Source organism: Glycine soja, chromosome 1, assembly GCF_004193775.1.
Source record: "Glycine soja cultivar W05 chromosome 1, ASM419377v2, whole genome shotgun sequence".
NCBI lineage: Eukaryota > Viridiplantae > Streptophyta > Magnoliopsida > Fabales > Fabaceae > Glycine > Glycine soja.
Window position 1 is genome coordinate 52,785,740 of NC_041002.1, and position 26,279 is coordinate 52,812,018.

General features: G+C 31.7%; 3 protein-coding genes and 1 pseudogene across 5 annotated transcripts; 2 read left to right on the forward strand and 2 right to left on the reverse strand.

The window, feature by feature from the left end:
- Positions 1–1,446: 1,446 nt before the first annotated feature.
- LOC114421798 (transcription factor SPATULA-like) lies at positions 1,447–4,795 on the reverse strand. Of its 2 annotated transcripts, XM_028387874.1 has the most exons (7): positions 4,276–4,794; positions 3,751–3,855; positions 3,573–3,638; positions 3,401–3,466; positions 2,251–2,544; positions 2,078–2,159; positions 1,447–1,978 (listed from the first exon to the last, which is right to left on the reverse strand). In XM_028387874.1, exons 1-7 carry the CDS (start codon positions 4,630–4,632, stop codon positions 1,821–1,823), a joined length of 1,128 nt encoding a protein of 375 aa, XP_028243675.1. In that variant the 5' UTR covers positions 4,633–4,794; the 3' UTR covers positions 1,447–1,820. The 2 variants fall into 2 exon arrangements, with proteins under 2 accessions (XP_028243675.1, XP_028243683.1); XM_028387882.1 differs by lacking the exon at positions 3,401–3,466 and having other exon boundaries at positions 4,276–4,795.
- Positions 4,796–12,178: 7,383 nt separating this feature from the next.
- On the forward strand, positions 12,179–14,120 carry LOC114421811 (caffeoyl-CoA O-methyltransferase 5-like). The gene is made up of 5 exons (XM_028387895.1): positions 12,179–12,331; positions 12,427–12,506; positions 12,642–12,786; positions 13,364–13,495; positions 13,577–14,120. The coding sequence occupies exons 1-5, from the start codon at positions 12,236–12,238 to the stop codon at positions 13,868–13,870; spliced, it is 747 nt and encodes a 248-aa protein (XP_028243696.1). The 5' UTR covers positions 12,179–12,235; the 3' UTR covers positions 13,871–14,120.
- Positions 14,121–17,432: 3,312 nt separating this feature from the next.
- On the forward strand, positions 17,433–20,379 carry LOC114421818 (annotated as a pseudogene).
- Positions 20,380–21,141: 762 nt separating this feature from the next.
- Positions 21,142–25,281, reverse strand: LOC114421838 (PI-PLC X domain-containing protein At5g67130-like). Of its 2 annotated transcripts, none has more exons than XM_028387928.1 (9): positions 25,026–25,281; positions 24,810–24,932; positions 24,571–24,711; positions 24,198–24,296; positions 23,796–24,099; positions 23,488–23,711; positions 23,310–23,396; positions 22,098–22,517; positions 21,142–21,488 (listed from the first exon to the last, which is right to left on the reverse strand). In XM_028387928.1, exons 1-8 carry the CDS (start codon positions 25,152–25,154, stop codon positions 22,332–22,334), a joined length of 1,293 nt encoding a protein of 430 aa, XP_028243729.1. In that variant the 5' UTR covers positions 25,155–25,281; the 3' UTR covers positions 21,142–21,488; positions 22,098–22,331. The 2 variants fall into 2 exon arrangements, with proteins under 2 accessions (XP_028243729.1, XP_028243737.1); XM_028387936.1 differs by having other exon boundaries at positions 24,571–24,719; positions 25,026–25,166.
- Positions 25,282–26,279: the final 998 nt, after the last annotated feature.

A 26,279-nucleotide genomic window follows, 5' to 3' on the forward strand; every position in this document is an offset into this window, starting at 1 on the left:
TTCCAATGGTCCTCATTTAACTATTGAGAAAATCCAAGTATACGGTTAATTAAAATGGTTTGAGAAACAATTTTCTTTTATATATAAATTTAGGAGGAGGGAATGAGGTTTCAGTAGAATGGAAGTCTTCATTGGGAGATGAGAAAGAATTTCTTGAGTTAATTGTCAAGTTAAATTAAATATGTTTAAAAGGAGTAAAATAAATTAAAATTTCAATATATGATATAACATACAGAGATAATAATTCTTAAAAAGCACTCATTTAAGAAAATAATTCTAAAAACTTTCTCATTTTAAAATACTCTTAAAAATATTCTCATTTATAAGAAAGAAAAAAACTCAAACAAATACTCTCCTTTAACGACGAATATTCATAGTACTGGATTTTGTATGGTTTTATAACAGTATAGAATTCAAATGATTTCTCATGTTATTTTCATTCAACTAGTTTTTAAGTAAGATGGGTTTTTCCTATTAAAAAAAGATGGGATTTAGCATTTATTGAGCTTCCACCATTTCCCCCTTCAAAGTCCCAACATAGAATGTTCTTTGTGAGCCAGAGCCTTTTCTCAAGCTTTATCGGTCATCGTTTGTTGAGTAACAAATATATATATATATATATATATATATATATATATATATATATATATATTATCAAACATATTATTGGTGTGTTCTCCAATTAAATTCGATGTTTTGCCTTGGTAATACACTCAATAAAGATATCTATTAACAATACTTATGGTACTTTATTACGCAAAATAAGTTTTTTTTTTCATCAAACATACCCTAAAATTAAGTCCAATGTTCTACTCTTGTTAACATCAAATTCAAGAACTGACCACCATACCCAGCAATAGTGGTTTTTAGAGATGACAAATGGATTGGCCCATCCTGTCACCACCCAGGACGCCCATGACCAGCGTAGAGGCAAAGTTAATCAAACGCCACTTCACCTGACAAACTTAACAAACATAATAACAGGCTTAGAAATATAATTTCCCTCAAATTAAATAGAACTTCTAAATATAAGGTCATAGTTTTTGTTATGAACTCATAATTTAAGAAAAATCCACAACAAATTTTGGTAAGTCACAAGTAGTTAATAATCAAATCAGGACACATTTTGGAGTTTGATTTTCTATTTTCTGCACTTGTTTCTGTACATTTGCTGCATAACATTCACTAATATTCATTGTGGGAAAGTTGGAATTGGTATTGGATCAGACCAACATTTTTTCTTTTCTATTTCAAGTTATTTATTGAATCATGTACAAAATTTTGTATCTTTTCCAGTTGCACATAATATTTGAATGAATCAAATTACACAATTTTTGAAAATTATTTTAGATTTATAATCACCCAATTCACCTCCCTTTTGTAATTACGTATGGGACAAATAGAAGTCTCCAAATGCCAGCCTTCGTTAGTTGTGTGCGGTTCATAAAATGACGCCCAAAAATAGGCAATGTTTTATCGTGAACTGAAATCATATCATCATAGGAGATTTTGCAGTCGTTATATAATCCGTATAACAATGACCAGTTATATTCTCTACGTACATTATACATAATTTTATCAACTCGAGAAGCTAGAAAAAAAAAAATCTGCTCTCATATCACGTAGGCCATAAGCTTTTTGAGAACATTACAAAATGCTCAAGGGATATTGAGATTCCTGCTTTTACGCGGAAACCAAAATTCAAAAGGCATTGCATTGCAGGGCTAGACTAAAAAATCTGGCTTTCTCCCCTCTGCAGTCTCTGGTTAAAAAACTTTTCAAGACATGTTAATGTTGCATTGCAGGCATGAACCTACCAATTACCTACCAATAATGTTGGTCTCACTATTTCTTATCATCACTCCTGAATGATCTCTTCCGCCGATGCATGGTTGCAAAGAGTTGTTGTCTTTGGGTTCACATGCTTGCGTGTCAAAAGGGAACGATAGTGTCGTGCCTGAATCGAATTCTTTGACAACTGGGGTTTGGAAGAATATATTGGAGCATGAGATTTTGTATAGTAATGGAATAGTTTATAGTTACATTGAATTAATTATACAAGAAGAAACATGCGCACCTTGAGAACCACCTAATGTATTGGTATCTGAATGGATAGCACTTGATTGCTGGTACTGCAGAATGTCTTTCCCGCGTATTGGCTTTTCAATTTAACAAGGGAAACATGTAATGTAACAAAGACTAATAATTTTAACAGGATATGATATACTACAAGGTTGATGATGAGCTTACCTCAGAAGATCCTTCTTTGTGTTGAAGAGGTTTCGTATCCGGTTGGATTCGGGGTTCCAGACCGAAAGAAGTTTCTGGGTTGTTAATGTATGGAGGATAGGGCACACATGGCTGATTGGATGCATAGTGCAAGGGGTTGTTGTCTTGATGCAGAGGCAGAGTAGCTGACATGTTTAAAGGGGTAGACCTGTTTCTTTCACTTAATTCCATACCCATCTGAGACAACTGCAGAGGCTGCAAGCCATCAGGAAAGCACATAGGATGCAAACTCAACCCATTTCTCATTGACAGCATCTGAAATATTATCATAAAGGTAAAGATCAGGACTAGTCTACCTTCAAAAGTCAATTCGATCAGAACAAAACCCATTTTCAAAGTAATACATTTTACTAATCATAAGCTAAGTTCTTCTAAGTGGGGAAAAAAAAAATATATCAGCTTTGAGTTGAGGTTAGTTCTTAAACTGAGAATTAGTTTGTGATATTAATTTAGAGGGAAGGTTTCTTTTTACCGGGAGGTTAAGTCGGGCTCATTTCCTGTAATAGGAAACAATTAATCCTAGTCTTTGCTTGACTGGCCAGAGAAAAATTTAATCTTTCCACTTGTTATCATTTGTAAAAGGTATCTTAACCAAAATTCAATATACAAGTCAATGCCAACAGCACTTGTTGCATATATATGCAAATAGCAATAACTAGAAACTACTAGAGAATTCACTGGATTATCAATACATAGCAGCAAAGAAAAACAATGGCACTTCAAATATTAGTAAAACTTTAAATACTTGAAGTGATCATTATAAGCGGTATCAACATCAACATTGATTACAATTTTGTTGCAGGCTTCAGCATAAATGATAGCAGATTATGCATTCAAGTAGAAAACCATTTATACTTGGCGTCAAGACAACAACAGTTCCAGCTAGGATTTTCTCAAATTTCCTATATTCTGCAGTTTCCCATACATACTACTATTCACATCAAAAGAATAGCAGACAAGACGGACAACAACTACTGCAACATCAAAATTCGCAAAATAACAAGTTCATTTAAATTGGAATTTAAGTTAGGAATACAGAAGAAAACGAAGCTTATGAAGCTTTCAGCCTCACAAATAGGACAAAAGTGCAGCATATACAAGAGATACAGACCTGTACTTGGAGCTGAAGCTGTTTAAGGTATTCAATAGCTTCATCGAGCATTGAAGCCTTATCTGTCTGCCACACGCATACAACAACTCATTACACCAAGACTAACTAATTAATAACTAAAAACTGCTCCCGTTAAAGCTAAGGTTGAAGTCACTTGAAGAAACTTGTGTACCTTGTTAGAATTTGGAATTAGGTTTTGCAAAGCCTTCATTTTCTCGTTGATCCTACTCCTTCTTCGCTGCTCAACAAGTCCCAGACCAGAGCAAAAACCCACAAGGAAAATCACATAATTAAGCATGCATAAAACCAAACCCAGGTACAAGAAATAGACATCAACAGAAAATGCCAACCTTCTCAGACAAATTATGAACTTCAGCAGCTCTTGATCTTTTAGATGAACTCCTAGAAGAAGCAGCCTTTGTTGGAACTTCTTCGGCCAAAGCCTCAACACCCTCCTACGTTCAGAAATTATGAAGCAATTGTACTTCAAAATTAAAATAACCAAAAACGCAGTGCAGTTTTCACTTCAAAATTCAAATCCCCACCAAAGCAACAAATTCATCCCAATTTTTTTTACCTCAACGAAAAAGGTTCTACAAAGATCCCGAATAAAAACATACCAGGAATCAAAGTTTAGTTTTTTTTTTTTTTTTTCCAACACCCACAGTTATCAATATAACTATCAACCACAGACCAACTCATAGCACCTCAAAAAAAAAAAGTTACATATGTTGGCGTTACAATATTAAAGTGGGAAAGTACAGTATTATAATAAATAAAAACATTTTTATTTTTGTAGAGAAGCAAAACTGCTAAGAGAATCTCAAACTTAAAAAAGAGTAGAACTGTAGAAGGAATAATGGTGTGATGTATACCTCACTTTCACAATCATAGTCATCATTTTCGTTCTCACTCACTCCAGCAGACGAAGAAGACACATTTGCAGCAGAAGCACCCTGGCCCTTGAAGGAGCTGCAAGCAGCAGAACCCGAGGCAAAAGAAGCGGTGGAATCAAGGGCCAAGATCTTCCCATCTTGGAGCTGCGACGCTGTGAAAGAAGGGTGTGCATTTACGTTTTGGTGAGCAACGTTAGAGGTGCAGGATACAGTAGGCATGGGGCGGGAAGATGAAGAAGAAGAAGGTGGAGATGAACGGAGCAGAATCTGACGCAGAAAAAGTGAGATTTCGTCTTGCGAAGAGAGGTTCTTGTCAAAGTGGTACATGTCACCCATTCCGTGTGTGACTGAAGAATGCGAGTGGAAGGGGTTGGGGTGGTTTTGTTTTGTTTTGGGTGTGTTGAGAAGAGAGAAAGAAAGTAGTAAATGGTAATGCAACCACTTTCAGAAACCTGTGGAAAAGGAAAAGGAAGAAGGACATGATATGGGGAATTGTGGGCGGGTTTTGGTTTTGGATCAGAATTTGTGTCATGCATATCACGCGCCATCACCTTTCGCAACGCTTCACTTTCCACTTCAAGCTTACCTCTTTCAATTTCACTCTGACAATGTCTAACGAATCAAATCAGTTATTACATTGATTTTTAACTTTGCCTTAATTTTTAATGGATTTTTTTCATCTATTAACTAATAGTTTGAAAATAATGATTAAAAATATGATTTTTAAATTGTTAATTATGATAAAAATAAATAATTTTTGATAAATGATTGGTATATTTTTTTAATTTATAAGTATTTTAAAATAAATTAAAAGAGTCAAATAAACATGGTATATGAGGAGAAGAGAATATATTATTAACCTTAATCACCACAAATACGAGGCCTGTTGTTTCTGTTTTTGCTGTGTCAGAAAGTGGAGTGAAAGTCCCGAGGTTGCACGCTCCACTACGCGTGGAAGTGGCACGTGAACCACATTATCATCTTTTTCTACTATTTTTACTCCCTATTTTTATTACTTGGGGAGTTGGGGTTGTTTTATTATAAAATAAAAAATACTACGAGTTCATTCTGTGAACTTCTTGAATTCAGGTTTAATTGAATACAGTTCACTTTCACCAATAAATTTTTAGTTGTATGATAATCCTTCCGTCCTAATTAGAAGAATCTTTTAATTAATTCATGACTCTTAAAAATAATTAATTAATTTAATTAATTATATTAGATTTGTTAATTAATTATATTATTATTTTTATTTTTTTTATCTTTTTATTCCTTTAATTATTTTTTATTAATGTTTAGTCAAAGAATAATTAAATAAAAATATATAGGAAAACCTAATAAATATATCTAAAAATTATAAAAAGGATCAAATAAATTTTTTAAACTAGTGTTATAATTAAGGAAGGAGGAAATAATATTTTGGTGCAGGAAAATGAAGATAAGAAAATGAACAAACTACATTACTCCATGCAAAAAAATGATTGAAAAAAAGAGAATAACATGTGAAGTCACGGTTAGGCAAAAAAATGAAGAGTGAATGACTTAAAAATACTATTAAACTATTTCTGATTAGAATAAATATATTTTGGAACTATGATATTTCAGTGAATTTATTTGTATAAATTTTCGTTCCTTTTCTATTTAATTAAACAGCAAATTGAAAGAGCCCACGTTGCTTTTATTTTCTTCAAACAAGATAAGACAGAAAAACATTCTAAAAAAGACTCCATCATAGTATTAGAGACAGTATACTCTAAAACACTCAAATAAAATATATTACTTAACATGTCATTCTATGTCCAAAAAAAAGAAGTTATTTATCAGTATTTGTTGCATGTTTTTCCTCAATAATCATGTTCTAGGCATTTATGACGTATCAAAAATGTTATATCATATTTCTTTAAATTTCTTTATGTAATTGTGTCTATGCCAGCTTTATGATGGGTCTAGACTTCCGAAGGTGATTAGTTTATGTATTGTTTTCATAAAGCCATTGATTATCTCACAAGAATATACAATCGTTAAACCTCAAGTAAAGACTGAGCTCTATAAATCAAAATACAATTCAATTTGAAGGATACATAACCTAAGTCTCAAACACACTATCTGTAAAGACTAATTTATGAGAATTGGATAATACCCCAATCCAAGAGAACAGCAACCCCTGAACTCAAGCGCACTCATGGAGGGCTTTTAAACCTTTTATTTTTCTTCTCTAACCAAACAGTCCATTTAATTCGAATTTTAGTAATTGTTTATTGATAAATGGTACATTATTTTTTAAAAATAAGAAATGAAAAACTTGATTTTTCCAGAATAGAATTCCAAGCACAGCGTAAAATGGAAATTGTGAGATCAGATATGATTAGTTGATGAGACGTCTCACTCTCTACCTCTATCATTGTCTTGTCCGACTCAACGTCACCTTAACCAGACACACAACTATGTGACAAATATTTATTAATATCTTTTGGCAAACCCTAATAATTCGTACGAGTACGTGGCGAATTATGATTGGCTATGGGTATCTCGAATCCAGCGCCCAAAGGGAGGGACCACCACAGTATCTGCGTCAATGTCATCCAACGTCACACAAAGAACAGAAGGGATCAACGATCATACACGGCAAGTAACACTCTTCGCTCTCTCATCCTCTCTTTCCCATCCAAAAACAGTAAAAAGGAACAGAACATGAGTGCATGACATAGGAAAATTATGTGTACATACAAAAGAGGACATATAGAACTGATTTTTCCCAAGCTTCATATTTCACTTTTAAAGAGAGATGAAATAAAATAATAATAATTTTATATCTTATTATTTTTATATAGATTTTTTTTTATTCGAGAGAATCAAATATAATATAAGAATTTATAATACTTCACCCATCTTATATAAAATTAAACTTTCTTAACTTATATGGATTGATTTATTTTACAAAATCAAATCATATATGCATCTTTTTAGTATTAGACGATGAAAATAGTATGTTTTAATAATTTAATTCAATAAATTGTTAATTAAAAGCAACTTTAATTCAATGAAAATATTTGTAATTATAAAAGATTAATTATATATTAATTTAAAACTAAACAATAACACCATCGAGTCTCTCTAAAAAAATCATATTTTTTAATTTGTAAGATTCAAATATGAAATTTAAGAATTTTCAAGCAATTTTACTCAAGAAGTGATAGATTAGTCAATAGAAATTAGTTACGAATAAAATTGATAAATATTTTAACCCTGTGTGTAAAATAGTAAGTGAAAAATCTAAAACCAAAAGGTAGTATAAAAATATTATATTATAAGTATCTAGATTATTGTTTCTGAAATAATACCAAGTATGGGAGTATTTATTATTGATCTCTCTCGTGAGGAGTAGATTAGATTAGAGAGAGGTCTTTATTGCTTTTGCGATGTGAATGATGAATGATGAATCCATCAATATTCTGTAGATGGACGCCATTCATAACATTAGATGGTAGAATTGTACAAAGTGTGCGTTATGAATTATGATTTAGAAATTAGAAGAAGGATCCGATGGTACGAACGAAATGAAGGCCAAGGATGAGGTACTCCAGCTCCTATCTAATATTTTCTGGGGCAATGCAACTTTTTGACTTTCACTTTCACGATAGGAGAGACGCGCGTTGTTCTATTAAAAAAATTACTATAACGTTTTTTTTTAAGATATCGTATAAGTTCTGTTATTGAAGATTTATGATAATTTAATAATAGAATATACCAAAAAAATATGCATGTGAAAATTGAATCTGAAATAATTTATTCTTTATGATATATTAGGTTTCAATGAATTCTATTATACAATTATATTATATAACAATCATGGCGTGATGCAAATATTAATATATTTTAACAATAAGTTTTCATTATTCATTACAATATAAATGTTGTAACATATTTAAATATTCTAAAATTTCATATATATTAAAATAAATATTATTACTTTAGTATACATTAATATTTATTTAATATATATGTCATTTTTTGGACTACTTTAACACCCATATAAGATATCCGTGGAAGCTTCTAGATCTGAGATTTGATTTTTTTTTTTCTTGTGTTTCTAGGTGAGCGTTTTGTGTTTGAGGTTGTCCATTTGTGTTTGTGATTTTGTTGGCGAAGAAAGGGGAAAGAGGGAGGAATGATGATGGTGAGGATGAACGATGAAATTAGGATAAAAAAATTATTCTATAAAAATAAAGTGTATTAAAAAAAGATGGGAATTGCTTTAGATATCTAGTATTTTTGCTGATACAATTTCCCAAAATATCAAAATTATTTTTATAGGTATTTTGGGTTATAAATAACATTTTTTTTTCCATTTCTGTAGTTCCTTTTTATTTTCATAAAACCTCACTCCGTACTTTATTAAAGATATACAGTGAAGTTTAAGTTTGATGATTGTTTAATATATTTTAAATAATATTATCAAATTAATATTTATAAAATTGTTAAAATTATTGCTAACATATAAAATAAATTAATTTCTATAACATGTTAAAAAATAAATAAAAATATAAAATTATTAAAATAAAAAAATAATATTAATTCATATTATTCATATAAATCATTAATCCGTATGAGTATTTTTTTAAAATAATTTTTTATTTTAATTATTTTAAAAAATAATTAAAAGAAAAAAAATTCATATCAATGGATTGATCCATATGTCAATCCATATGATTTATATACATCAATAATTCGTATCAGCTTTTTTTTTTTTGAAAAAAAAATTACATGCCCATTAATCTTGAAAATCCATTAGGAATTTTCTTCTTCTAATTTCCCTTTCCATACATTCAGAACCTTACGTTTCTTTTTAGGGACATTCTCTCACCTTTACCCTCCTCCCCTCCTCAAACCTCTCCGCTGCACCCCATCCATGGCCTCCATATTTTTTATACTTGCTCCTCTCATCTCTCATCTCTCTCTCTCTCTCTCTCTATGTATATATATAGACACACACACACAAAGCCATCTTGGATCATCTTAGTCTTTTTTATATTTTATTTTTGCCTTTTGCATATCTTAGGGAAACTAGTTTTCACAATGCAGTTGTGTTTTAATACATTATGAAATTTTATTTCTTTAATGTAATTAATAGCATTGGGTCATACCTTTTTCAAAAATATATTCTAGAAATTAGTATCTCCAAAGAGTATTTTTGTAAAAAGAAAAACGAAAAAAAAAAACAGGAGAACAGTGCAAAGAAAAAAAAGGATGAAAAAAAGAAATCTCCTTTTTATTACCAGTGGCTCATGTGAGTTTTTGTACACGGGACGGATCAACTTTCGAAAAAAAAAGATGTTAGACGTCATATAAGTAATAATGTAATAATTTGTTTGTCACGTTATCCTTTAACATATTTTTATGAGTGAGGACTAAAATCAAAATCAAAGTATCAAAATATATAAGTATTCTTTTTATAAAGAAAAAATTCTCAAAATTTATTTGATCGCATTAATCACAAGTTTTCGTATTTTATTTTATTTTACTTAATTAAGTCCAGATTATGAATTGCATGTCTATAATTAATTTATATATTATATCTGACCTGAAAGCCTTTACCTACCATTGAGACTATTAATTAATGCTATTCAACTTTTCAAGTTTCGCACAAACTTTTGTTATGACACCACTAAGTAGGTAGGTCATCTTTCTATACATTTTATAAGCATTGTTATCCAATAAAACTGCGTCGTCAGTCTAAAGAAATAAGGCAAATTATGAATACTATTGTTATCCTATAAAACTGAATCGTTAGTCTAAAGAAAAAAGTGTGATGTTTTTTTAATAAGTCAAATAATATTGAGCACAAGAAGTAGTCAATCCGTATACACGAATCTTTGAAACTGAGAGATACACAATATATAAGAAATTACATATATATGATAGGCCAGAAAAATGAATATTGAAAGCTATAGAGGAAATGACATGGTTAACCGAGACATAACTACCATATTGAATGTTGCAGTGGCAAGTATGAACAAAAAGTCACTCCTAATTAGATAAGACTGAGTAAATTAAATAACATATAGGTGAGATGAGTTCATACAAATAATGTTTAAAATTTCTTGTTAGACTTACAGCGTGTTTGGAAACTTGTTAAAAAAAGAGAAAGAAATCACGTTTAAAATGTAAAAACTATATAATTATTATCTTCTCAAAATTGCATCCTAGCTATAGAAAATCACATCTAAGATATGAAATCAAACATGCTTCGTTCTAGTATACCGCAACTGAGAAGATGCTGCAATTACTAGTCCCCTGCGATTAGCCAAACCAGTGTGTGACCTTTTATCAGAATAACACCCAAAACCAGAATTTAAGTGCAGCCTTTCAACATATAACATAGGTTCCTTTTTGTCCATTCAATGAAAGAAAAGGTTATAAAACTCTTCATCTTCACCTTTAGCCAAGTCCAAAATCTAATCCTTGACCAATTCAGAAACAATGTGAATATCAAATCCTTGATTTCTAAAAAGAGTATTTTTTCTATGAACCCATAAAGAACAAATCACAGAAAACCATATAGATCGAACACCCTGCCAATTTAGCATTTTCCCCCATAGAATGCACCGGAATGTTGAAGAATTTATTCTTTTATCTCATGTTTTTTCTCTCATTTTATTATGTTTTTTTATTATATAAAAGAACCTACCAAAATTTTATTATACAGATTATCCAATAACGGTACATGTATATTTGTAAATTATTCTATCTTATATTATTACTTATTATTTACCTTAAATAATAAATTTAAATCTTTAGTTTTTATTCTTGAGAATAAAATATTCTTTATACACAATCTTCTAACAACATCATATTTTAATTTTTCTAAGACGCGTTTTTTAACTTTAAAATTAAATTAAATTGATTTTATATTTAATTCATTAGTTACTTAAGAAAATAATTTTTTTAGTTTATTTAATAAATATTTAAATATATTATATTAAAATTAAGTATAATGAGATATTTATAAATTACTAATAAATATTTTATTAATTAAATTAATTTAGAAAATTTTCAAAGTTCCTATTTTTTATATTTGAATTTATATTTTATATTATCAATAAAATAAGCCTACATTGATCAAATCATTTTTATTAGATATTATTTAATTTATGTTTTTGATATTTCATTTATATTTAATATTTCCAGATAATGACGCGTATGGAGGCAGAGTTAGGCAGAGTTTTGCAGAGGTCGTGCCTTACCCGTGGAGATGATGGCTTAGTTTTTGTAATAATTTGGCTAAAGGATCGCATTGTATAATCCTGGATAGCTAAGGCCTAAGGGTACCCAAAAAAGAAAGCATATTACTGAATAAATTGTTTTTTTACTGCAATATTACTGAATAAATTAACAATGTAAAAATGCTCTTTGTAGCAGAGATACCTTACAGCCGAAAATATAATACAGGGAAAATTTAAGATTTTCAAATAACATTTATACTTAAGACAATTATATGTTATATTGTCCTGTGGATCATTATCAATTTTCATTGCAACTACTAACTCCGTGCTAAATTGAAGAATTTTAACAATAGTTATAATTAATGACCAGTTCACTCAGATAATGGGACATGTAATAATAATTAGAGTGAGGTGTTTAAGGATTCTCCAACCATAAAGTTTACTATATTTTTATGGTAGATGAGAAAGTTTACTATATAAAGAGTCTTTGAAATATTATATATAAAGGAAGCCTGCCAAATTTCAAAATGGAAGCTTCCGCCTACCAACCCCATAACTACCATTAAATTATTTCATCAAATCAAAATGAAAGGAATTACCTATAGAATACTTGCGCTAATTTCTATAAATAGGCGTTTTGGGCCTTTGTTTACATAGCAAATATTCAGAGAATTCCAACTGATAAAAAGAATATTCAGAGAATTCCAAAGACAGAGATGACTGTCATTAAGGAAGAGCAACAACCAAACCAAATAGCTGGCCACAAAGAACTTGGTCACAAAAGTCTCCTTCAGAGCGATGCACTCTATCAGGTTCATTCAATTACCTTCATTTTCATTTTGTCTCTCAAAGTAAACAATTTTTTTTCTTCACTTCTCTATAATTAATACACGAATTGGTGGTGCAGTATATACTTGAAACCAGTGTGTACCCAAGAGAGCATGAGAGCTTGAAGGAGCTACGAGAGTTGACGGAAAAACACCCTTGGTAAGATCATGATTAATTATGTACCAACATTGAGTAAAATACATGACACCGGCTTAGTCAATTATTTTTTTATGAAACCATTAATTATCACATTCAGACACACATATATAAATATATGATGATGATGTAAAACAGGAACCTGATGGCTACACCACCTGACGAAGGACAACTTCTAGGCATGCTCCTTAAGCTTATCAATGCCAAGAACACCATGGAAATAGGCGTCTTCACTGGTTACTCCTTGCTTTCCACTGCCCTTGCCCTCCCTTCTGACGGAAAGGTCCCTAATTAATTCATTTGCTTAATAAGCAATACATATACATACCACATATATATATACACATAGGATTCTTCTATCCTATGTAGCTGCATACATAGAGTAAGACGAGTAAGAAGTAAAAAATGTAAGAAATTTCTAATGTACTACCTCCATCTTTACTGAATAATTTTACATTTTAGTATAATTAATTATTTTTCTTAAACACTTTCTTTTACCTCTTCACTCAGGGACGACTACATTGTTGAGTTTGCAGCAACTGCCCCAACAAGATTTTTAAGTTTTTTTTTTTATATAATTAATAAATGTATAATTAAAAATTATTTTCATGATTTAAAATACAATAGTAAAATCAATCAATAATACAAATATTACCCTTACAAATCTATATGTATAAGTAATGTTTTGATAACAAGATATAAAATGAATTAGATGATTAAGAGAGAAAGATGATAGATTTAATTCCTGGTGCCAATAAAATTTCTGTCATAATGTATAGGTAGACAATGGGTAGATGCATATTATATATAATATAACCTAGATGAGTGCATGGCTAATTATGAAGTTTTGTTGAAATTAGATCTTAGCTATGGATGTTAACCGGGAATATTATGAATTGGGGTTGCCCGTGATTGAAAAGGCTGGAGTGGCTCACAAGATTGACTTCAGAGAAGGACCCGCTCTTCCTCTTCTTGACGTTCTCATTAAAGACGTGCGTTCAGTGATTCCATCTTATATGTGTATTTAATGTTATTAGCTTGAAATTAATGGCTTTGATTGATTCATTGTGCAGGAAAAGAATAAGGGAGCTTTCGATTTCATCTATGTGGATGCTGATAAGGACAATTACTTGAACTACCACAAGAGGGTGATTGAGCTTGTGAAGCTTGGGGGATTGATCGGCTACGATAACACCCTATGGAATGGGTCCGTGGTGGCCCCACCCGATGCTCCTCTCATGGATTATGTTAAGTATTATCGCGATTTTGTTATGGAGCTCAACAAAGCTCTTGCACTTGATTCAAGGGTCGAGATTTGCCAGCTTCCCGTTGGTGATGGGATTACCCTGTGCCGCCGCATCATCTGATCATTCTGCTCCTTCCCTCCCCTTTTACCTACTTCACCTGCCACATATGGAAAAAACACAACCTTCTACTATTTTACCTAATCCTTAAATAAACATAATGTGTGTCTGCTTGGATAGTTACTCTGTTGTTGAGTTTTAGTCTTCTACGCAATTATATTCATAATGTTTCTCTTCCTTAAAACAAACACATGTTTTGAATCAAAATCGTATAAGATATATATATGGAATGTGTAAGCAATTATTAGCTAAATTATAAATATGCTGAATAAAAGTGTAATCATAAATTATACTTAGCGAAACACTACATTATTATAATACCAAGCTTCAGAAATGAATGGAGAAATTTAAATATATATAACTATATTCTGCATCAAGGATTAACCTCATAATTGACTTAATGGACCAAAATTTATGGAAATAACTTAAAACTCTACTATTGAAGACCAAATATCATAGTTATTGGTTAAAAAAATACAAGTGTGTTTTCCTTGTTTTTTTTTTTATATTATTATTGTTAAGGAGTAGGCGAGTCAATCTCATAAGTCACAACAACCTTACATGTAACGTATTGTGGTTTTGCGTTAAATGTAAAATGATTTGACATTTATTTCTCTTGAAACAATCAATGAAGATTAATTAAAAAGACTTACGTGCTCCCATTAGTTTTCTCGTGTTGAGATTTAGGGAGAATATTGTTGACCCAAGAATTTATACACTTCTAAATTTATTTAATACAAATTGTAATTTTTGTTTAATTAAATTTTATGATTAATTTTTTGGTTACAATTTTTATAATTAATTTTAAAATACTTATTTAATTAACAAAGAATTATCATAAATAATAGTCACATGAAAGTGCCAAAAGATACTCTCCTAAAAATTAAAGTAAACTTTTCTCCTCTAATACATTAAGTACAATTAAGGAGTATCAGATACACTTTTAAAACATTTTAATTATTGAAAAGTAAACATTAAGTTTTTTGTGTTTTATATAAGAAATAATTTAATATGTTATTATTTTATAATTTTAACCGACACAGTTAGTGCATAATGAGATAAAAATAGAAGTTAAAGTAAATTGTGAATAAAATATACATAAATCGAAAAATCACAACTTCTCTTTTATTAAAAAAAAAAGCTACAAGATTAATACACAAATAGTTAAAATAATGTGTGAATACTCAATTGCAAAATTTAAAGACTTCTTTAATTAAAAACATAATTTGAAACACGCATATTAAAAGTCAGTTGTTTTTGTTCACTTTTGACAGTTGGGAAAAAGGACACAGAACATTTGGCCTAATTTCTTGTTTAACCCAGACAACCACGGATGAAACATGCCAAACTATTTATAATTAATAATTGGTTAATGAAGTCAAGAATATATTAAAGCTCTTAGATTAGAGTTTACTTCAAGTTAAAAAAAGAAGTGTTAATGAACCAATTAAATGAATAGCACGTGTAATTTCTTTCTATGGCGCTCTGTTTATAAATATATCATATTATCTATTATATATATACCTATATTTCTCTCTTCTTCTCTTTATCTCTCTAGGTATCATTTAGAGTTGAGTCTCCACAAATTATTTTCCTTTATAGGATCATGACTGGTGTCAAGTTGGAGTAACACGTTGCTATAGACATTTTCCCAGCGCTTTGGCTGAATTAATTACCATAACACTTCGGTGTTTTTTTCCCCTCTAAAAAAAATCCATATACAATTAATTGATATTTAAATTAGACAGAAGAGTGGAAAATAGAAGATCTTATAAAGCAAAACAAAAATTTGATATTAATTAACAAAACATTTGTGGCCAAAAGTAGCGGCAAGTAATGCTCCTTTTCTTTTAAAAAAATGACATGCAAATGCATCACAATAAGGACTGCAATTCCACCTAGGTTGACACCCCAACCATTATCCATGATTTGCACGCACACTAGAGTATCATTAAAAATGAAGCATGCATGGGATGACGACAAACCAAACCCATGAACAATTATTTGATCCTAAAGTGTGGGAGAGCATATCTATTCTGGAAAAAATCTGCACTAATCAATTCCAGGAATCAACAAACTTTGATGAAATGTAATCCGCATGATCTGATGAATATGGAACAGAAAATACTGCAGTTCCAATGGTCTTAATCTGCTATATGTAGTCCGCACGATCCAGCCACGGGTTTTGGACATCCTCTTGCTCCACCTCAAACAATCTTTCCTGAAATAATAATAATAATAATAAAGGCTACAGCAGTAACTATCTCCTAAAAAAATCAAGCAGATAACGATGGAATAAGAAAATGCTTATGCATGCAAAAAGGTCTTAATTTCATTATATTAACTATCAGATCAACGTAATCAAGCAATGGGATTTAAAGAACACATTCTCTGAACTATTGGAACTCAAAATATCTTATATATGCCCTGTCTAAAAAATAAATCATCTTCCACTTTTAGTGTACAACACCACTAGACCAACATTTTATGAAAAAAAATTGTAATTTAAGATTTTACAGTAAAAAAATATTTAAAAATAATGACGAACGTGCATTTGTGTGTATCCCAAAACTCTAGCCTTTATTTATCCACGCAAGAAAGTCAACGGAGAAACGTGAATGAAAATAAAAATGCGTCTAGTGAAGAAACTTCAAACAAAAAAAAAACTTGAAACTTAAAAGCAATTTAAAATGAACCCAGAAAGTAATTAAAAGAAGAAACTTATAACTATCCAAAGCTTAATCGGAGCTATCCACTGAAAATATCTCAAGATTAGTGAGTCAAATAGAACTATTTTCACCGAGTCAAATAAAAAATATTTACAATAATTATATATCTCTAGAACTATTTTCAACCTTTTAAAAGTAAAAGCCTAATTCAAACAATGTAGGCCGGTGCTTTTCTTCTACGCAATAATATGGGTATCAAATAAGTCATCAAACAAGTTTTACACGATTCCGATCGAATGAGCTAATATATTAGTCATTCCACATCTCACAACACGTTATATAACATGCTAAACCTAAAATTGTTCTTCCAAGCTCAGGACAGGAAGTAGGAAACCAATTTTTGTTTTTCTTTATCTGGTTATTATAAATAAAAATAATTTTAGTGCGACTAATAAAAACTTAACTAGTATCATTTATTGCCCCACGGCACCCAACTCATCATCATTTCCAAATTCCAATTATTTAATCATGTATTAAAATCAATACCATATGATATTACGAAAAAAAGGGATTGATGGAAAACATAATACACTTAGACATATAGGATCCACAACTAATCAGAAAAGAGAATCTGAATCTAATCTATGTAACACTATTTAGCAAAATATTCCATATATAACTTGTGTGTATACTTTTTGTAGAGATGACAGATGAAAGGTAAAATGATCTCATACCATTAGACAACAAAACAGTTGTACGCCGGCGTTTTTTAACTAATAAAAGGAAAAAAAGTGGGTAGACACAAAAAGGAAGGACGTGGCAATTCAAAGGATGACGAAAACATGAGGACACTTTTTCACTTGCCTTGTTCGGGTGAGTGTATTATTATATTACATTACTTGGCTTTCCATCAGAACAGAACTAGGAAGAGTTTAAGGTTAATTTAAGGTGAAGGTCCTGTGGTTTGAGTAGCCAAAGGGCCAACCTTACCTTAGTTATGGATGTTGAGGCAGAGATTGATCGCTTGCCAATTGATTTGTTGGCTCATATTTTTGTTCTGTTCACTTCCTTCACTGATTTGGCACAGTAAGCATATATGAGTTTTTCATTTCATTTCATTATTTTAGTAATTCATTCACCAATCATTTCATGTGGTGTTTGCTTTAAGGGCGAGTGGTGTTTGCAAGAAATGGAAACAAGGGGTGAAGGAGTCTCTTGCTCGGAGACACAATCTCAGCTTTGCCGGTTGGAAGATGGATGATGACTCCACTGCTCGCCTTGTTTATCATGCCTACAACCTCACTAAACTAGATATGTACGTATATATAATTATGTATGCCTTTCTTTTCTTTTTCAGACCCTGAGTTCTGTTCTATTCTATGCCCCTTTATAGTTATTGATAATAAGGATGGTAAAATGTTTCTGATAGCTTCCCTTTGATGGTCTTTCTTGAACATCAAAGAGAACTTTCTGTATTGATTCTCAGAGCTTTGGAGATGGATTGTGAATTTGAGTTTATAAATTTTGATTGTATCGAGGAATTGAGTTGGTAATTACCTCTGGTGACTTGTAGAATTTGGTTGATAACATGTTTATTTAGGGATAGATGGATAACATGCTGCTTTGTTTGAAAGCTTAGGCTTTCACTGTGGCTATTGTGGTGATTTAAATAGCAATTGAATTGTGTAAATACGTCAAATGGTAATCAGAGAAATGGGAATCTGCTAGATTTTGAACTCTTAAGTGAAAGCCATATTTGTATTTTTGTTTTTGATATGAATTGCCATAAGCCATATCCCTAAGGGTAATAGAACAGCAGTCATTTTACTTTATTTTCTCTTCTCTTGTATTAAGTTTTCTGATATGGAGATGCCAATATTGAATAGGAGTAAGGGATGTTTCGTACAATAGCAAATAGTGGTTAAAAAGATTAGATTATACATGTTAGGTGCGCCATTGACTTCGATACTTAAAATTTGGCACCTGCAAAAAGAAATAGTTGAGTTTGGTGGTTTATCACCAGTTATAAGCTGATAAATTGCCATGATGTCAAGAATGTAGATCTAAGATGCACCACATTTATTGTCTTTTGTGTTTGCAGACCGAGGAGCCGCTGGGGTTGCCAAATAACTGATGCTGGACTTCTCAGAATATCTTTCGCTAAGTGTATAAGCAATCTCACATCCATATCACTGTGGGGTTTGACTGGCATCACAGATGAAGGTGTTGTTCAACTGGTATGTCATTGTTCTGCTTTTGTAACTTAAATGCTTGGGGTGTGAGCCATATTTTCTTGGAATGATTTTTTAGGAAATGGGAGGGGACTAAAACACAATACCTGTCTTCAGCTCCCGGAAAATCTCTATTAATCTGTCATAAGCATATTATACAAGTGAACTTGACTTACATGCAATCAACTTGCCTTTTTTTTACTCAATGAAACTTCTTCTCTAACATTTGTCATTCCAACATGACATTCATCTTTTGTTGAGATAACATTCATGAATGGGATAGCATTCATTTTGCACCGGACTATGACAGTTGGGATGAAATCAGATGAATCGTGGGAATTTAAGGCTATCTATGACTAGATTAAGCAGATAGTATTCTGACATTTGTCAGGCTGATGAATTGTTATTTTGGGTGTTTCTACATCCTTAGCAAGGCTATAGCGTGTTTAGATTTCAGTTGTGAACCCAGAACCATGATTCGGGCAAAAGTTACAAAAGACAAGCTTTTGCCCCCAAACCAATGTTTGGGACTTATTCCAAAGAAAAACCATTTAAGCTGTGTTTAATGGAAGTATTGTTCTGTCTTTAATTCCTTTTGCTTCTTGATGACAATTATTCTAACAGATATCCAGAACTAGATCTTTACAACATCTGAATGTTGGTGGTACGTTTATAACGGATGAATCTCTGTTTGTCATTGCAAGAAGTTGTCCAAAGTTGGAGGTAAGTTATAAGAAATTAAATGTTAGGCTTTTGTGTTGAATTATTCTATTCTCCCATATCAAAAGGAAAAAAAAAAGTACATTCAGCAAAGGTTTTTCATTGATGCTCATGATCAACAGAGAAAATAATCATTCCAATTTACCACTGAGTTTAATTTTATGCACTAATAGTGTAAAAAGTTTTACATTATCAAACAATCAAAAATCATGACAATAAGACTTGTAAAATAGTCATTGTAAAAATCTATAAATTTATCATACTTGACAACTTATGATTGAATAACACTGTAAAAATCATTTACAAATATTTTCTTCTCCATACATTAGTGCATAGACTATATCTCTTTATGTTGTTTAGAAATGGCATTTCATTCATCTCATTGTCTACATTTAGTGTGTGTTAGCCTGATCAACAATCTTTACTGGCTTTAAATGTTTGTGGTATTCCATTGTATTATATATGATTGCTTCTTGTTTTTGTTCAGACCATTGTTCTTTGGAGCTGTCGTCATGTAACGGAGAGTGGGCTTTTTGCGCTAGTTGATCAATGCCTGAAGCTCAAATCAATGAATGTATGGGGAACAAGAGTTCCTGAGGAGTGCCTTAACAATTTACTTATTTGTAAGTCCAGCTCTTCAGATAAAAGTTTGAAACTGGACTGCATGTATAGAATGGCGTTCAAGGTGTTGAAATAACAGCTGTATTTTCACTGCTTAATTTTTTTATGTATATGTCAAAGTCCATTCCTTATAGGAAATATTCTGTGGTAGTGTATATATTGTACTTAATCAAGTTGCTATTACTGTAAAGGATCAATTCATAAAACAAGTCATAAGTAACGATTATTGTACTTTATTGATTCATTTAGTGTATATATTTGAATGTCTCCATCTACCGACTCTATCTATGGAAGTTGCATTAAAAGTATAGAAGTGTATCATGTCGACATGGTTTAGATAAATTGATCAACAAGTATTTAAGAAAGAAGAAAATCAAATAAATTAACAAGTTAAAATAATTAAACTTTTTCCATAAGGTGACGTTAACTTTTTTTAAGAAACTTTCTTTTACAAAATTTACTTCTTTAATTCATTATATTCTTTTCTTTTGCAAGTGTTTGTTGAAAAGTTTACTTAACCTGACAAGACAAGTTGATTTTCCCATTCATATACTAGCATATATTGATGATTCTGCATTTTTGCGTATTTTAAAATATCGTTGTATGCTAAAGTCATATCAAGCGGGGAAAAAATAAAAAATTCAAACAACGAACTTGTGCATAACTATTTAAGAATATTATGCTATTTAGTTATTATTAGGATATTTCTATATTTTATATATTTTTTAAGAAATTTTATTATTTTAGAGACACTTATTTTTTAAAAATGAAATTAACTGAGATTTAATTAAGATTGTTATAAAATATTTAATATTACACGTATAAACTTAGTTATATTTTATTTCATATATTATTGTTTTTTTTTCATCTAAAGTTTGTTTTAAAATTTATTATATCTAGGCCTTATATTGTATTCAATATTGATACCATTTCTATTTTCTAATCCAAGAGAACAAAAGCCGGCCTGAAATCTGATAGCTGATAGAGATACTGTCCTAACAGGTGGAATGGATCAGGTTATTGAGTTGGAAACTCAACTTCAAGATGGTATTTATTTGCTCATGATTAAATGTGTATAACAAATCTACACGATGTTCTGATTTTGAAAGCTGCGCAAACCTCATGCAATTTCCTCTGTTAAACTAAATGGTCCATGCTTCACATTAACTATAGGTTATATGGTTAAAATGTAGGAGAAACCACTATATTTTTTCAACATCAATACAGAAGTGGAAAGGGAAAGACAGGTGATAAGAACCATCATAATACAATTGCAACAAACCGTAAGTCCGTAACAATGACCAAGAGCTTCCAGCCATCCTGATCCTATATTGCAAATTTCCTATTCTGTCATTGACTAATGTTACCATGGTACAAATCCTGAAACACAATCAGGGGAAATATTATAATTAAAATTATAATGAGGGGGTAACACCATAGCATTACTGAGGGCTACCAACTAAGACATCATATCCACTATCACAATGGAGTGTCATCATATCAATGGAACCACAAACAAAAATAATGTAACAAAGGTTTTTCAACCCTTGGAAACTTGAACCAGGTAAACTCAGCCTTCTAGCTCATGATTCATGTGTTAATAAGGGCATACAACTTAGCTCATTCATTGAGAAAAGTTATCAAATATTGCAATTTGCAGGTTGAATCACAAACACCCTGGAGAAAAAGAATTTTCTAATCCAGCATGATCATGATTCGTGAAGATTGGTAGCAAAGCTTAAGCAAGATGATTTTTAACTTTTCAAACTTGTGGCATCTTAACATATCCATATAAATAAAATTGAAAGAAATAAAGCACCTAACAAGAGCTTGGTCAATAACTTCATGCTAACACATATGCAACTATTTTATCAAATCATTTTCACAACCATGTTATGCACCTAAATGCAATAACAGAAAAGGAAGTGTGGGCATCCAGAGTTCCAACATCTAGAAATTGAGTCATATACTGAAAAGCATACAACATACCTGAACTGCTCTGGATGCATTCTTAGCCTTTCTTGGTTACCATCTACCTCAGATGACCTCACAGAGCCTTGATTATAGCCTCAGCAATTCCAAAATTTTGTTTTATCTAATTTCTAACCTATAAGCAGTTCTATGACATTTAAATGTTTGAGGCAGTACTTCAGTGTACATACTAAAATACTAGAAACCACTAGGAGCTTCTCTTGAAAGACTTAGCTTGTACAATAATACTTGTCACAATTGCAATAAAATAGTAATAAGCCGTAAGTAAAACGCTAGGAAAAGCCAGCAATTTGGAGAATGGACTGGTGAAGCTGATCTAGAGAACTGAACATATCCTGTAAAGCTTCCAGTTGTGTTGGTCACTGGAGTTGTATCAGGTACAGCAATGTTCTTGCAAGATCCAAAAGGTGCTCCCTCCTGCAAAACCGCAGTAATTATGTAATTGTCTGCAATAAAATTTTATCATAAAAATGCACAGGTAGAAACTGTGCTATGATCAAAATCCATACACATTAAGAATTCCACCTTGTCATATAATACAACTCCAACTTATCATACACTCAAATGTTATTCCTACACCTAATTTTTACATGAGGGCCAGACATATTTGGTAAAGATAGTAGTCATGCAGAAGCTTATTTCTCTCTTTATTTTAGGGTTTAACATAAAAATAGATGAAGAAATAATAAAACCATCATAAAAGACTCCCATCATCTAAAAATAAATTTAGTATACAGTCAAAGCATAACAAGATTTTACATTTTACCTACTTTAAAAAACAACCAAAACTAAACCTTTCTTTCCCCATCTGAAGGTTGATTATATCTTGCATTATGGTTGATTTCAAGAAATAGTAACATTAACAAACACACAGAATTACACATGGGGATATTTTAAATTTGATGACTGATCAACTATCTGTCTCAAATTCAGACAGAATGTCTGAATCAAATTGATGTAATGTTATATGCATACACAGTCAAGCTTGAAAGAATATCATCTCAAGGCCTGATATTTCTTTCTCATGTGTACAATCAACTTTGAATCTAAGATGAATTCCGGAAAATTGGCCTGAAATTATTCTAAATTAAGTTTCTACTCACCAAGAATACAAGACGTATGAAATAAGAAATTATCAGAATAAAGAAGAAATTTCAAAAACAAATGGCATCAAGGCAATACATATCTGGACAAGAAATGCAAGCAAACCTGGCAAGCAGAGACTGTATTACAGCCGCACAATGAATGGCCATTTATTTTGTCCACGATATCAAAAACACCCCCACCATCACTCCGCTGCATTAAATTTCATTTAGAATTCTAAAATGGATTTGTGAGGTGTTTTATTATTGAATTGGAATTAACAGCCCAGAAGAAAGAGGAATACCATGTAAAAATTAACTGCTATAAAGTTAGGCAGCACATTCCCTGCAGCTTTGTAACATGTGTTCACCATATCAGCAAGTGGAGCAGAATGCTCTTTGCATGAGTCAGCTTCAACTGGATCTGTTGGAAAGTAATTCTGCAAGAAAAGTGATGCACTTCTAGAATTTAACAGCTTTGATTCTTTTCTATGCGGGCAAGAACCCCCTTGAACTCCAGGATCTCCAGCTGCAAGTCAGAGAAAATTGATAAGGTTGTCATTTCATATCATGCACAATAGAGATATCCATGTTACAATGACATTGCACTTACACTCATTCTCAACCATGTAAGACCACTGATAAGCTATTCCTTCTTCAGCTTCCTTTGAAGCATCCGAAGTAAAAACAAGAAGTCGGTGATTTGCTTGAACCATCTCTGTTACAGTGGGCCAATCTTCTCCCTTTTTAGGCATATCAGACACGGGAAACCAATATTTATCAAGTCCAGCATTTGTGAATAGATTAGTCAACCCCTTTGGAGTACGCACATAATCCTCAATTACAATGGTGACAATCTCCGTTGGATTTTGAGTCAAGAATGCCTCCACTTCTCTCAAAGTATTTATTGCAGGTTGCTGAGAACATTTTCAGCATAACACATTAGACAAATCCCCACAAAAGCAAATTTAGATAGTACATTGAAGAACAAAGAAGAGGGTTACAGTTAGATTACAAAGGCAGTGAAGTTGAAGCATTGTCCTCGAAATGAATGACAGAGCCAGATATCATTCTCGAAGTCGTACATATCCAACATCAATCCTCTCACTCCATTCTAAACAACATCCATCAAACAAATGTATAAGTAAACTATAGATACATATATGCGTATAATAATTAATATCACTCACTTGATTCCCTTCATCATCAAGCTATGTATTAGAATCATTAAAGAAATAAGTAAACCATATATATAAAAATTAAAAAAAACAGTGACTTCCCTTGATGGTGAAGCTGAACAAGAATCCAGAAAATGCAAAATGAACAAGAAAACGATGTGACGATTTGTTTCTCCAAGGAATCTGACCAAAGAGGACAACAAGACATACCCTCAACTGGTTAGTAACAGTGTCTTCTTGATTGTAAAAGGTGAGTCTCTGAACTCCTCCAGGCAAAGGTGGCGCATCCACGATGCTGAATGAATTATGGGTCATGATCCACGAGTACTTGTTGAAGGGCAAACCATTCACCTGCATGTCTCCAAAAAAAAAAAAGAGAAAAAAGAGAGACAGTTAATGATGTTGTTATCAGTGAGACATGTTATGTTAGATACGTTTTTGGAGGTTACGAGAGATGTAACGATGGTGGCTTGGCCTCTGGTGCAAACGGGCCGAGTCCGGCCCAAAGCAGGGCAATTGCCGCAATAGAGGCCTGGCCCACAATCGGTGGCAGCTGTACATGCTTCCAGAACCTGCGAATTATGGCAAAGTTTTCATTTCAGCTGATGAATCTTGAAACCAGCAGTAGTTTGCATGGATAGATCATAACACAGTGAAAACCTTACCTGGCAATTTCCGTTAAAGCATGCGGCGGAAGAGGTGAGGAAGAGGGAGAAGAAGAATGAGGCAAAGATGGTAGGGGTTGAGGCTCTGCATTTGGTGCGGTAATCCAAGAAACGCGAGCACATGAGCATGGCACCTCCACCACACCAGAGAGAGAGAGAGAGGAAAGGTTCAAAGTTGAAAGGAAAAGAGATTTTACTGTGCAAGAGGAGAGAGGTTGATCAAAGTTTCGGCTTTGTCACCTTTTGTTTTTCTCTTATTTTGAGGCGTTTGCTTAACGTTTATGTATGTAATATATAATAATCTTATGGTGTGAGATCAACTTATTTTTAGATTTATTTTTTAAAAAATTTAAATTTAATAATTGTAATACACAATTAATGTTAACTATTAAATTTCAAAAATAGGAAAAAGAATAATTTTTTAAAAATTATTTTTGAAGTTGATCTCTTCTCTTATTATATTATTTGAATTAAGAAAAGAAAAAATATTTATTTAAGACAAGGCTGACAAAATGGGTTAGGGTGGACAGATACTAAAGGCACTAACTAACCGTCCCTCTTATAATGTAGTGTCATTTGTTGAGAGGTTTTTTCGGTTTAGCCCCACTTAGGTTGGTTGTTCTACGTCGTCCACTTCACTCTGCTACTTTCTGATATTGGTCTCTCTCTTTGTTATGCTTTTTCACGTGGTGGGGTGCGTTGCTTCTGCCCAGAAATTACTGCCGGAGGCACCGTTTTATGATAGACAACAAACCATGCAATTTCATGCCCATGTTCATATGTCACGTGTACAGGCAAAAGGCTCTACAATATATCATCATTTGGTATTCAATTTGTTTAAGACCAATCATCTCTGGACAAAAAACCAGGTGTTTACTGCCCATGTTATACGAGACTCCGTGCCTGTTATTATTCCATCTAATGAAAATTTTGTATTCAAGAAAGGATCTCGATTCGATGGTTTGGACCTTTGGATAAATTTTACGTTGAATTTTAATATAACTCGGTGGTTTGGACCTTTACATATTACTATTAACTATTGATGACAGCGTATGTCACAATTATTTTTATGCAATTAAATTATCTAAGCGGATAAATTTATCAAAGGATTTATTAGATTAAAATATATCATGCGTATCATTCTCATAGTATATTACGTTAATGAAAATTAGTTTATACTCCGTTGTAGTGTCTTAGAATTTAAAGCATAAATGCTGATATGATCCATTTGATTATAAAATAGTTCTTGTCTTG

Coding starts and splice junctions, on each gene's coding strand:
- LOC114421798 (XM_028387874.1), bottom strand. CDS start 4,632: ATGGGTGACATGTACCACTTTGACAAGAACCTCTCTTCGCAAGACGAA. Junction 3,639..3,750: donor TTCATAATTTGTCTGAGAAG/GTTGGCATTTTC, acceptor CTTGTTGAGCAG/CGAAGAAGGAGTAGGATCAA. Junction 3,467..3,572: donor TAATTCCAAATTCTAACAAG/GTACACAAGTTT, acceptor TGCGTGTGGCAG/ACAGATAAGGCTTCAATGCT.
- LOC114421811 (XM_028387895.1), top strand. CDS start 12,236: ATGACTGTCATTAAGGAAGAGCAACAACCAAACCAAATAGCTGGCCAC. Junction 12,332..12,426: donor AGAGCGATGCACTCTATCAG/GTTCATTCAATT, acceptor TTGGTGGTGCAG/TATATACTTGAAACCAGTGT. Junction 13,496..13,576: donor TTGACGTTCTCATTAAAGAC/GTGCGTTCAGTG, acceptor TTCATTGTGCAG/GAAAAGAATAAGGGAGCTTT.
- LOC114421838 (XM_028387928.1), bottom strand. CDS start 25,154: ATGCTCATGTGCTCGCGTTTCTTGGATTACCGCACCAAATGCAGAGCC. Junction 24,712..24,809: donor CCACCATCGTTACATCTCTC/GTAACCTCCAAA, acceptor GGAGACATGCAG/GTGAATGGTTTGCCCTTCAA. Junction 24,100..24,197: donor GCTTCAACTTCACTGCCTTT/GTAATCTAACTG, acceptor AAATGTTCTCAG/CAACCTGCAATAAATACTTT.